At 45.9% G+C, this 14,030-nt stretch overlaps 1 protein-coding gene across 2 annotated transcripts in view; it reads right to left on the bottom strand.

Annotated features, from left to right (window-relative positions):
- Positions 1 to 14,030, bottom strand: part of vti1a (vesicle transport through interaction with t-SNAREs 1A) — a 161,917-nt gene that overhangs the window by 124,852 nt on the left and 23,035 nt on the right. For both annotated transcript variants that reach the window (XM_080021521.1, XM_080021522.1), the window contains exon 4: positions 5,636 to 5,713. In XM_080021521.1, the coding sequence (XP_079877647.1) occupies positions 5,636 to 5,713 (78 nt within the window). The remainder of the gene's footprint in view (positions 1 to 5,635; positions 5,714 to 14,030) is intronic.

Genomic DNA, 14,030 nt, shown 5'->3' with positions numbered 1-14,030 from the left:
TTGATTTTTCTGAAGGAGAGCGAAGGGCGAAGGGAAATCTCATTGAATGGCGGAAACAGTTGAAGCAGAGAAGCACTTACCTCTTCACGTAACTTTATCAACTGCCACGCGAAAGCAAAAAAGGGGGGAAAGAGAGAGAGAGGGAGGGAGAGAGAGAGAGAGAGACGGAGAGAGGGAGGGAGGGGAGAGATAAAAAGGAAAGGCACGTCAGGAAGCAGATCACTCATGCAGCCGGGTACAGAATTAACCTTGACGATTTATCGGTTTGCGTGTTTAGCATTCGGAAATCACGAGACAAACGCATTAAACGAAGCTAAACACGGCACTCACGCAGAGTTTTTTGAACAAACAAAGATCAAGTTCCGGCGCTGTCACATTAAACAAAAGCGAGGGAGCCGATCGCTCGGCGCGCGACGCCTCAACCGGCATCATCAAGGAAGTCACATCACAGGGCCCGGTATTGCGGCGGGAATGGAGAGGAGGGGACGGAGTCAAAGAGAAGATACAGTTTCGGGTACAGTATAAACAAAAACGCCGAGGAAATTTTAAATGGCGTCTGTCATTTTTATTATTATCCCCCCCCCCCCCCCCCCCCGCGCCTAGAATACGCGGAAGAAGGGGGGGAAGGGGCGCCTCCCCCTTAATTGAAAACGCTGAGCCTCCTCCGCTCGCGCAGCCGTCCGTCAACGCTGACGGCTTGTCAATATTTCATGTACCTCGTGAGCCTCCGTGCAGACGCCTGCCGTGTAGGCTGTGTGCTGGGTGGCAACGTGAGGCTACCAGCGCACACGTACACATAAATACATAACGGTGCGGCTTATTATTGGGACAGCCAAGGATCATGAAAAATGAATCTTAGGGCGAACATTAGCTATTCCTTTTTTTGATGAAAGAGAATAGCTTATCTGAAGTGAAGTAAATAGGAAACGCTCGTCCCGTCCCCCCCCCCCGTCCTGGAAAACCTTGCTCCTTTGATAACGACTTAGACATTCCAGGAAAAAGGCGATGGTCCCATTTAGCATTAATCAAACCTTGTCGTAATTAAAAGGCCGCCTCCGCCCGCCTTCCTAAGTGAAGGCTAAAGAGGAGGAGGACGAGGGGCTTTGGGAGGGGGGAGGGGGGGCTTACCACAGAAGCACGACACTTTTGTCAGAGGGAGGAAGGGGACAAATTTCTTAATTTGTCAACCTTTGCAGGTGATTTTCTTTTTTTTTTTTTCTTTTTTTTTTTTACCGCCGTCTCTCGGACGAGATTAAAGGTGAGCAGATCTGAAGGGGGGCTCAGGGCCACTATTACCTCCCTCTCATCTCACCTGCCGTCTGCGCTGGTCATTTGGACTATTACAGGATTGAAATGGGAGCGCGTGGACGGTGGACGTGCACGTTTAATTGTTGACTCAGAGGGCGATGGGAGCGGGACGCTGTGGACTCTGATATGAACTGACGTCTCCTCCACATTGAAGTTCGGCGTCAGGAGAAGAAAAATGCACTGTGCGTGTGTGTGTGTGTTTGAGACGCGCACACGCACACACGCACACACACACTTAAAAACATAATGCGATAAATTTTTGCCATTAGCCCAAATTTATAATGTTTTTTCTTTTAAGTGGAAAAACACCTTGATGGATAATAGCATTAAACAAAATGACAAATAAAGACTCCAGATGAATTCACCCTCTTGACATTTCTGTGTACCAAAATAAAAGACAGGGCGGAGCCAAAGAAGATCAATTATTGTGAGAAGTTCAGATTCTCACAATAATTACCAAACAATGCGAGGGGGGAGAAAAGACGAAGGTTCATCTGTAAATCGGTTATTGCCCAAAAGCTCCAGCGGCTGTAGGAGCCTGGGATGTATTATCGCTGAGGGCAAAGTTTAAAGCTACACCACGGAGGTGGCTAGCTGGGGCTCCAACAAAATCAAAAAGGATCCAGTGATCCCTCACCTCGGCCCCGAAATCTGACTCAATGAGTCCCAGACAAAACAGGTTGGGCCTCATTTGTGCTGCTCCACCGAGTGCCGGTCCTCCCCCAGGATTTGCGCAAGACAATGCGACGGGGGGACGGGGGGTTGTTGCACAATGACTCCTCTGTCTTCATATTTAGGTTTATTTTCTTCTTGGCATGTGTTGTTTAGAACATCCACGGACGCTTTGCTTTGCTCCACAGACACAATGGTAAACACAGAACGCTGTGAATGTTATAATTACTCCTGCACGAGCGCCGTTCTCCCTGTGTCTGTGCGATTCCAGCCACCATTCAGAAATTGCACCGCTGCAATTTTTCTGTTATGATAATCAGCATTTTTATTTTTTTTATTTTTATTTTTTATTTCCTCTTTACTCCCCTCCCAAACAAAAGATTTTTTTTTTTTATTTTTTTTTTATCCAATACGGAATTTGATACAAGTGGTAATCTGCTTCCTTTGTAGCCTGTAAAATCTGGTCCATGCCGGCTCAAACCAGCACAATCTCTCGTGGCCAAGCCTTCTGCTGTGACTGAAATCGAAACTATTCCATATAGTGCTCGGTGTGTGTGTGCGTGCATGCACGCTCACTGCTTTGTATGTGTGTGTGCGCGCGCGCCAGAGCTGCTGTGTACGTCGTGTGCAGAGGGGAAAGAGAAAAAGAGAGTGCACCGGTCGCCCACCGTATTAGGAAAAAAAAAAAAAAAACGAGCGATAGCGCCAATTCACTCTCTGTCCGCATACAGATAACGAATAAATGCCGAACTCTATTAAATCGCCCTTTAGCCATTATCGTGGGGCAAACACGGCATTTTCAGAACTTATGACGGCTCCCCCATTTACTTAGGTATAAATCTTTGCCATGTAACCAGCAGATTTGCGCCTGGTAATGATCTGCTCGGCCAGGGCTGTATGAAATGATCCTGACCCCGTTAAGATCGGCAGGAATTAAATTGACCGCCTTGCCTCCCCCCTCCCCCCTCCACACGGCCTCTTCCCCTCTCGTATCGTCGCCACCTCGCTCCAGCAAAACACCCTGAAGTTCCGAGCACTCCACTCACAGCGACGTCGGCTCTTGTATTATCCACGCATGATGTTTTCCTTTTTTTTTTTTTTTTCATGAATGAAAATGAGGTGAGGCAAACCTGGGATTTAATAAAAACGTGAACACGGTGTTTTGTGCAAATAAACTATATTCATATTATAGGTGAAACCAGTGCTTAGGTTTAATACAATAATATTCTACTGCTTTAAATATTGCAGCCAGCCTAAAAAAAAAAATAAAAAATGTCATTGCTAGGATTTTTTATTTGCGTATGTCAAGGGTCATTTATGAACAGGTTTTTATGGCCCCAATAAAATATGTTGAGAATTGTTGTTGAGAAAGCACAGTTCTTTTGTGTCTCTTCAATAATCCCCTAAGACGAATATCATCTCGAAGCATCATGAAATAACCGCATTTATTTATAAAACAAAAAAAAAACAAAAAACACTGTTTACATTGAGAGTAAATTCCATCTTCATGTACCATCGGTTTGGAAAATTCAGAACACTGATGTTTTTTTTATTACAATTTTTTTAATGAAAGGGAGATAGAACCCGTCGGAAAAGAAGAAGGGTTATTTCTTCCCTTTGACTGGATGTTGACGGAAACCATCACTGTCTTGAACGTGACATCTCTGGCAGCGACGCTCCCTCCAACTCGTGTGGAAAATGTCACACACACTTTTGTGTCTGGCTAATTTGCCAGAAATATGCATATCAATTACACATCTCGGCTCAGGATACATATGTTTCTAAGATGTGCAGTTCATGGGTCATCATTGAAATGGTAATAAGCAGCGTTCAAAAAAAATATTTATATATATGTACTTTTTTTTTTTTTTTTTTAAAGGCAACTTTATTTAGCTTTGCCTGGCCATGAATCCTCTCACTGTACTTTCACAAGGCACAGTGGGAATAAATGTGCAAATGCGCAATTGAGTATTCATCTTTCTTCTGTTTTTCTTGTGTTTATTGCCGCAATTATTTTAGTTTGTGTGTGTTGTATATTAAGCGTGTGTGTGTGTGTGTGTGTGTGTGTGTGTGTGTGTGTGTGTGTGTGTGTGTGTGTGTGTGTGTGTGTGTGTGTGTGTAAGGAACACTGACAGACTATTGTAAAGGCGCTGTGTAATTAGTCAAAGGACGTTTGGTCCGAGTGGAGAGCGGCAGCCGTACAGGTAAGTGACGGCTGAGAGTCTTAAATGTTAATACGTGGCTGATGTGCCGCTGTTTTGATGCGGCACTTCACACATTTATTCAAAACAATATAAGTTTAAAAGGAGGCAGATTTTTTTTTTTTGGGGGGGGGGGGGCAATTACGATCTGAATTGCAGATAGTGGCTTTCTTTTTGTTGTTGTTTTTTTTGTGGCCGTCGCCATTTTAACGTCTGTTGCTGTGAATGAATCAATGAGCTTTTTGACTCCGCTAATTTCTGACGTTCTTTCTCGTCTTGTGTTCGTCTGGTTACAATGGAGGCTGCGCTGCTCATGTTCTCTTTATCCGCTGTTTATACTCAGTGGAAACCACGGCTCCTAAATGTGTAAAATCAATGTTAATCGCTTCCTTTCATTTACGGCACACAGATATCCGATATGTTTAGATGACAGCTTCAGGAGGGACAATTGAAAATTCATTTTTGTAAATTCACCAGCAAAATAATAATTATAATAATGGAGAGTTGAAAGCCAATGATGAGCTTGTATTTTTAATCAAAGGGAAAAAATAAATATCTGCACGGTAAAAAGCTAAAAAAGCTCTCTTATTTATTTGCAACGCACCATTCCTCGACCGGCGTCTGACCTGCGGAAGGCTCGCTGTGAAAACGGCTATTTTCGGCCCCTTTCTCCCCCCCCCCCTTTTTTTTTGTTGAATCAAAAACATTTCATCGAATTTCCAACACCAGCTCCAACGACGCTAAAGCCTGAGACCTCATTGAAAAAAGTTCCCCCCTATTGTGCAGGTCGCAGTTAAAAAGAATGAAAAGCTGGAGATTTTGGCAATTGTATCCGTGTGCGAGTGTGTGCATTTGTGTGCGTGTGTGCGTGTGTGTGTGTGTGTGTGTGTGTGTGTGTGTGTGTGTGTGTGTGTGTGTGTGTGTGTGTGTGTGTGTGTGTGTGTGTGTGTGTGTGTGTGTGTGTGTGTGTGTGTGTGTGTGTGTGTGTGTGTGTGTGTGTGTGTGTGTGTGTGCGTGCGTGCGCGCGTGTGTGTGTGTGTGGAAACTAATAGAGATTATTTTGGAGAGCTAAGTCCACGCGCGGTTTGAGAACAGCTGTAGGATGGTTAGTGGTGGCCCTCTGTGTGTGTGTGTGTGTGTGCGTGTGTGTGTGTGTGTGTGTGTTTCTGGGATTGTGTGTGTGCACGTCTGGGCCACAACCCGGACCGGGGCCCTAAGCCCGCTAACTGGCAGGGTGACCTGCTTTGCATTAAACAGACTTCCTTCCGCATGACTTGGTGACAATGCTGCTTCTGCTGCTGGTGGTGGTGTTGGCCCCCGGGCCCCCAACACCACCACCACCACCACCACCACCAGGCCCTCCTCCACCCCCCACCTCCCTTGCACCCTGGGGACCCCCGTGAGCCACCCACACCGCCGGTCACAAACTGGGGGGCCCCTGATTAGCGCCTCACCTGGCTCTCCGAGGAGCTGGCGTCCTCCCCCAGGAGCTCGTGGCGCACCTCATCACTGTAGGCGATACGTGACCTTTTCTGCAAGAGGGGGAGGAAGGGGGGAGAAAAAAGGAAAAGAAGAAAAAGAAGAAGAAGGGAAAACAGAAAGTGGGGAGAAAGTGGAAACAAGAGGGGGGGGGAGAGAGAGAGAGAGAGAGAATGTGCTTTTACTACAGTTGTCAGTAGAAAAGAGGCATTTCTTAAGCACGGGGGCCCCCTAATGGAGCCTGCCGACACACACCAGCAGGTCGAGGATGGAGTGTGTGTGTGCGTGTGTGTGTGTGTGTGTGTGTGTATATAAACGCGTGTGTGTATAAATGCGTGAGTGCACGTGTAACCGGACGACGCTCGGCAACGTGCGCATCTCAGCTTCTTTTGCCCGTTTGCACGCGTTTCAAAGCAATCTACCCATGATGCACTTGTGACCACGGAAGTGGTGGCAACGAAGCAAAAAATAAAATAAAATAAACACACACACACGCACACACACACACACACACACACACACACACACACACACACACACACACACACACACACACACACACACACACACACACACACACACACACACACACACACACACACACACACACTGTGTTGCCCACTTAAACAAATACAAATACAAGAGAAGGGATAAGAAAAATCACACACGCACACACACACGTGTGTGTGTGTGTGTGTGTGTGTGTGTGTGTGTGTGTGTGTGTGTGTGTGTGTGTGTGTGTGTGTGTGGAAAGGCCAGGGAGGTGTATTATGGGGGGTGTGTGTGTGTATGGGGGGGGGGGGGGAAGTATCGCTTGTCAGCGCTAAATCTTTTCTGGGGGGCTGTCACCGCTGTCAGCCCCGTGCGGTGGTAAGCTCTGTGATAACACCGACGCTGGGACTCAGACAGAGAATAATTCATCACCCATCGGCGGCCCATCACATTTTCAGGGGGCTTCTCTCCCTCTCTCTCTCTCTCACTCCCTCTCTCCTTCTCTCCTTCTCCCCTCGCTCTCTCTCTAGATATGGAATGCCATGTCCAAAGGAAAAAAAGAAATAATAAAATAAAAACCTGAACCCCCCCCTTACCCCCAAACAAACACTCAGACACACACTTCAGAGCTTGCCACCTTGCGATTGTGAAGGAGCGGCTTGTTTACAGACGCCCGACCCGCGCTAGGAACAGCCTCTTGGCGTGCCCCGGAAAAAACTAAAAACACACACAAGCCGAAAAAGTGTTTACCGAGTCTCCGCCACTTTCGCTGCCTTCCCCTTGACAGGGGTTTGCAGGGTTTGCAGGGTGGGCAAAAAAAATAAATAAAACAACAACAAACAAAAAAATAAAATAAAAATAAAAAGTGAGAATACAGAATAAAAACTGATTTTTTTATTTTTATTTTTTTGCTGGATTTTTACTTTGTTTGCCATTTTAAATATAGGAAACCAGCATGAGAAGTGGGTGAATAGTTACCAATTATTGTTTTTTTTTTTAATATTTCTTTTATGGGGTTTATATATTTTTTTCCCCTTCTACCTTAAAGTGCAGTGTGTGTTTCAAACATCGGTGGGAAAGTTTGTTCTTTCTAAAAAAAAAAAAACCCCTCTTCCCAAGAGAAAGGTACAACCCAAAGTAAAAGATGGAATCTAACCTCCAGAATCATCAGCCCCTTTTAAATTGCACTTTAAGCTTTTATCTTGTCTTGTCTGTCTTGTCTTGTCTTCTTGTGCGTTTTAAGATTTGTATTCCAAAGTGTGCAGTTGGGTTTGAGACCCTGCCGTGTTAAGTTCAACCTGTTACCTCTGTGAATTGAGCTCTTCCTTTTCCCAAAATGGGTTCTAAAATTATTATTTTATTTTTTTTAATTTCTAGGCTTTTATTCTTCTTTGCTTTCGTGAAATGTATTTCGTGTCCCACGGAAAGCACTTCGAATTGCCCTCGTGTATGAAATGCACCGTACAAATCAACTTGCCGTGCCGAGAGTGACGACTCGGAGTTCCTTGATTGAAACTGAACTTTGGGAACCAATCGCACCTAAGCCGGTTTATTCCTTTCCCTCCTATTTTCACTACCCTCCCCGTCTCTCTCTCCCTCTCTCTCCGTGATGCGAGGCAGTGAGGGGAAAGGGAAGGGAAGGCAGGCGGCCGATGTGATTTGGCCGGTGTTATTGCGGTTCTCTGGAGTAATTACCGACTGAGACGCCGGCTCTGATTGACCCGGCCAAAGAAAGCCGTCGGATGAAGCGCGGCGGCCAAACAATGAGCGAGCGCCGGCTCCTTGGCCGTGCGGCGCGGAATAGAGGAGATCGACCGCATCGACTGGGAGAGCACAGCGTGGCGCGCACGCACGCACGCACACGCACACACACACACACACACACACACACACACACACACACACACACACACACACACACACACACACACACACACACACACACACCACTTTGTTATGGGTCTCTCTTTTTTTTTTGGAACACCTCCTGTCTTAAATTGCACCAGTGAATGTGTCATTATCAGTGGATGTTGTGTGATAGTGACAGTCGACCAAACTGGATTTGGGTTTTTTGTTGTTGTTTTTATTTTTTAAAGGTACCTTTTAAAAACCTATAACATTTTAATTTTAATTTGGCTACTGATTGGACTGACTGAATAAACTGGCTTTATATATAATATATGTGTGTGTGTGTGTGTGTGTGTGTGTGTGTGTGTGTGTGTGTGTGTGTGTGTGTGTATAAATATTTAATAAAGAGGAAAAAATAAGTAGTTGTTTTGTTTATCTTTTAACTCATAATATGTTTTTCCAACCCATAAAATTCTTAAAATCCTAACTCTAACTTGAACCCCGGATTCTTCATAATTACTCTATTCAGTGTGATGGTGCAACATTAATGAGCTTTGTGTACATTTAAAAATGTAGCCTCCATAAAAAGCTGCAGTAGGTTTAGTCCCATGCATGAGGGTTTCGGGGTTCAGGGCTGTAGTGGTCCCATTTTTCCCTGCACATGTGGACATACAAAGGCAAGTTTAATATAAAGGAGAAAAAACACCCACGCGACAGAGTGCCATTAATATTTTCAAATTCAGTGATAAAATTTGATTTATATATTTCCTCCACCCCCCACCCCGCCACCCCCCCAAAGGACGCCAATTAAGCGGAGCAGGGCAGCGCGTGGTCACTGGGCTGCCGTTGTCAGATAGATTAAAATGATTCCCCTTCTCAGACTGGAGTGAAACTAGAAAGACAATAAGCATCAGTCTCAGGGAAGGCACATGCGCTCGTACACAAGGCACACGCGGTGAGTTTTTGCCGGGAAAACACCCACATATTCCATTTAAGTCGAGTTTCATCTTAAAGCGCCGTGGTGTAACTTGGAGGGAACGGCGGCTTCACCAGTAATTGAGAAGAGAAACCCTGAGAGAAGCATTGATTTGAGTGTTAAGGCTTACATCGCCTTCAAACCATGGAGGGTGTGGGTTTTTTTTTTTTGGGGGGGGGGGGGGGTATTTCTAAATAGCTGTTTGTTACAGATGAGTGTGTGAAGCGCTTTTGAAATGAGCAAGGCACAGATAACAAAGAGGGGGGAAAGAATAGAAGATGGCAGGGAAATAAAAGACTTTGCTCGCTACTTCCCCAGCGCCGACATTCTTCAGGCTTCCCGTTTCCCCCTTCCGGAAAACAACTGATTTCCTCGTGATTATTCCCTTCCCATATTAGCGAAGGCAAGAGAAGCGGCGCGATATTGACTGCCTAACGCCGTGATTGATTTGGATTACGAGCAGGAGTTTTATACAACAAAAAAAAAAAAAAAAAAAAAGAGAGGGAGAAAGAAAAGGAGAATCTTTCATGACCGGCCGTGATTTTCCAGCAGAACGGCGGGGGCAAGGGTCGGGAAGGTGGAATATATCAGTCGGCTGGAGCAGACCAGGTGTAAAATAACATATTACAAGTTAGTACACAACACACAACGTTAAAAAAATACAATTTTCTGAAAATTGTATTTTGAAAGTGTGTGGTTTTAGTTGCTGTGCGCCTGATGACTGGGCAGCTCTGTAATTAATGCATCTAAATCAAGATGAGTGCCACTGATAGGGCTTTGTGATTGAAAAAAGAATGAGCACTTTAAGAAGATACCTTATTGCTTCAGAGCAGGAAGGAAAAAAAAAAGCTTTTTTTAAAATTTTTTATCCTTTTGAAAGTCTGCCTTGTGTCACTTTTTTTTTCCCTTTTCTCTCTTTTTTTTTTTTTTTTTTAATCTTGGGTGAGAATTTTGCTTCTATTCCAGGAAACACACCAAAAAAAAAAAAACATTACAAAGACCCATCTTAACTTTATGCAAAGTGGGCCCTGGCTTTTAAAGTCACATCTCGTCAACATGTCGAGACGGACGTGTTGGTGTCCTGTCAAAAAAATTAAAATTACCACCCGTTTTACCTCCGTCGGCACGGCGCACAAAAAAATAAAAGATTCCTTTTTTCACCCATCAAAACGTAATTACGTATGCATGCATAACAATTCGTATTAGATATGCTAATCGGGAGGCCAGGATCCTCTGAGAAGCACAAGATATTTATATAATTGTGATAAATATATGAAACCAGGCTGGTTTGTGAGAGGACGGGGGATATAGTGTAAAAAAACAAATGTCCTATTAAATATTTATGTTCCTTCAATGTAATTCCAGACAAAAAAATATGTAAATGTAGAAGAAAAAAAAAGAATGCATAGTATGCGTTTAGCAGCAAATATAAAAACACCAACCTACTTCTAGGGAACAGTTGTCGATAACCATCTCTGCAAATAAAAAAAATCCCGGAATCACAATACTTAAAACCAAATAAGAGAATGTTCATTATACAGTCTTGTTTTCTCCCCCAAAAACTCCCTTCCTCGCTTTTTGCCCGCTGCAACGCGCGACACGGGGACAAGCGCAAATAATCGCAGCGCCTGGAAAGCTGCAGAATGTAAACAGTTCATTAGATGGAAAATAAAAGGCGTAAAAATACCCAGGGGCAGGGTGTAATGAGGTGCCCTGAAGTTCCTCTGCGCTCGCCTTTTTCCCAACACTTTTCCGGGGAGTTTTTTTTTTTTTTTTCCTCTCCCCCTTTCGCCCCCTGTGCACACGGCTGGTGGCATAGCGTGAAGAGTAATTAACCATGTTCAATTTACAATACCGTGCTCCGGCACTGCCTGTTCTCAGCAGTGGGAGAGCAGCTGCCCGTTTTCTAATTTGGACTTAATGACACTTATGTCTGGCTCCGCACACTGGCCTCAGATTGGCATTTAACCTTTTGGTTTCCGTGGTATTCTGCGGCGCTCTCAGTGTGAGAGGGACCGCGGACCTATTTAAATGAAGCCGAGCCCCCGTCTGAGGAGGAGGCTCGGCTGGGTGCACGATAAATGCAGCTAAAGTGACCTATTAAAGAAAAAACAAACCTCAAAAACAATAATCAAAAATATCTGACATTTGAGGAGAAATATGAGAAATTCTTTGGAGAAAAAATTCCGCCAGACACAAACAAACAAGAATAATTACATCGCAGTCGGGTGAAATTTAATTAATTTGAACTCTATTGTCATTATACAGTCCAGTCCAGGATTTTATTCAGTTTATTCCTGGTTGTTGGGAAGAACAATGGTTGATGTTGCAGTGACTTTTTATATCTACTCACTATATATCATGTGAACAACCAGACATTTTTTATCCATCATCTTTTTCTTTTAATTTCTAAACATAAATAACCCGAAAAAGATAAATTGGGGTTTTTCTTGGACTCCTGTAATAAGTGTACAAAATAAACGTTCAATTCGACGTACAGTAAGCACCAAATAAAACCATCCCGTACGCTTTTGCACCCCCCGTGACGTAGGTTTCAGTCACTGTGATGGAGCGACCTGCGAGCTCTCAGAAACATTGTGGAGATTTGTCGAATTTTGCATTGATTACGGCGCCGGAGAAATCCTATTTTCCTGCGCACCACAAAGAAAAGTGGACTTGTTGCCTCACTGTGGTGAAAATGTGCAGGAAAAGAAAGGAACGCAGTGTATTCTAGGCGGGCCAACGTGAAAAGGATCACAATGACAAGATAAAAGAAAAAAAAAAAAGAACAAAAAAAAAAAAAACAGTCAAAGAGAAATAAATCTCATAAATAAAAATATTGTGGGAGAGAATTTGCCGCCAGAGGAGGAGAAAAACATCTCTGATTGCACATGTACCAAACTGAAAAGGTTATCGACATCACTTCCCTTCCCACCGCCCGCTGTGATATTTTCCCAGGTGATGAGTGGAACGGTTCCTTCTCCCCACACCCACCCCCACCCCCACCCCCACCCACCGTCCTCCGTTCCCAGGGAAGGGGTGGTGGCGGCGGTGGGGACAGAGGTGGCCCCGAAGCGGCGTGGCGTTAAAAGGAAGCAGGGACCTTTAAGCAGACTCAAGTATCACAACAGCATCTTAAATAATGCATCTGCGCTCAACGGGGGTTTAGAAACACACACACACACACACACACACACACACACACTCGTCCAACATGGTCCTGTCACAAAAACAAATTGGGGGGAGGAAGTTCAATTAAGTAAGTGCTGCTTTTAAGGTGAATTTGGTGCATTAGGAGATGAAGGGGAGCAGCCCTTCGCAGGAGGGCGTCATTTGTGCCTTTTGTTTATTCTGGTCTTTGGTGACATCAAATCCCACGCCTCAGCCGGCCGTGCATGCACGTGGGTGTGGGTGTGTGTGTGTGTGTGTGTGGGGGGGGGGGGGGGGGGGGGGGGGGGGGGGGGGGGGGGGGGGGGGGGGGGGGGGGGTGTTTGCGCGCGTTCTCCCCTATTATATGGCCGCTGGCTCCTCAGATAACAGCATGGTGCCTCTCATTAGCTCACAGGTTGGCGCTTCACGTGCGCGGCATTGTGTTCCGCTTCCAGCGGCGAGGAAAGAGAGAATACCTGAAGGAGTGTCGCCGAAAGCTTTTGTCTGACACACAAATAAAGGTGAATGATCAACCGCGGCGGCGTAATAAAAATGAGTCTAAACAGTGCCGCTTTCCTTTGGAGAGACCGCCGCCCGGTCATAGGCGACACCGGCAGTGGAAGATTTAAAAAAGCGACGCGGTGGCGCGTGGCGGACTCACGACCTCCGCTAATCACACGGAGGATCCGCTCACGCAGGGATCACAGGGACGGTCGCGAAAAAAAAACGACGGCGGAAACGATTTTAAGGAGTGATTGCGGCGACGATCGCAGGGAGGACCGTTCCCGTTTGAGCGCCACGGCAGCGGAGTGCGGGGCGCGACGGAGCGTTTCTCCGGCGATGAAGCACCGGAGGCCTTTCATGCTTGTACCTGTGTGGCGCGGGGCGGCATATTTCCCTGTCAGAGCCATTTTCTACGGCTAAGTAGAGCCGAGATCAGTCAATAACGCTAACGACTGTAGCCGCGAAGCGAGAGGGCGCGGGGGGTGGGGACGGCAACATGACTCCAAACAGAAAGGGAGACGTTTGGAGGAGGGCTTTGATTTTGAAGGAGCGCCGTGTGCTTCCTGCCGGCCGAGGGATTGTCTCTCGCCGGTTCTTTCTTGAAGGCACGAGGGCTCGATTAACCCAATATTAAAATGTGGAGTCACTTGTAATGAAAAATCAAAGGCCCCGGTACCCCCACCCCAACACCCTACCTCTCCCTCTCCCTCTCCCTCTCTCTCTCTCTCTCTCTCTCTCTCTCGCCCTGAACTCAAGTGTGTGAAGGAGGGTGAAGACACGAAGAAAGAAGAAACAGAGAGAGAGGGAGAGAGAGCAAGACTGATGGTGGGTGCAAGAGACACAGGACTAAATCAATAGAGCAGAGCCGACGGGGAGGCAGGCAGCCTGGGAGAGAGAGGGGGGGGAGAGAGAACGAGAGAGAGGGAGGGAGAGAGAGAGAGAGAGAGAGAGAGAGAGAGAGAGAGAGAGAGAGGGAGAAAAAAACAACTTTATTTAACATTCGTGGTATCTACTGATTCCAGTGGCACAAGCAGAAAAAAAGAGAAAGAGAGATGGAGACCAGGTGAAGGGGAGAGGAGAAGAGAGGGATGAGAGAAGGAGAGGGAGAGGAGGTGGAGAGGAGAGGAGAGGGGGATGAGGAGGATGAGGTGAGGAGGAGAGAAGAGAGGGAGAAGAGGAGGGGAGAGGAGTTGCGGAGGAGAGGGTGATGATAAAAGGAGTGGGAGGAGGTGAGGGGAGGGGAGAGATGAGGTGAAGAGGAGAGGAGAAGAGGGCAAAATAACAGAAACAGATGGAGTGGAGGTAAAGAGGAGAGAGGAGAGAAAACAATAAGAAAGTGGGTGAAGAGGAGAAGGAGGGAGATGAGAGAAGGAGAGTAAGAGTAGATGAAGAGGAGGGAA

This window comes from Zeus faber (assembly GCF_960531495.2).
Source record: "Zeus faber genome assembly, chromosome: 20".
Classification (NCBI taxonomy): Eukaryota; Metazoa; Chordata; class Actinopteri; order Zeiformes; family Zeidae; genus Zeus; species Zeus faber.
This window is presented reverse-complemented; position numbering and strand designations above follow the sequence as displayed.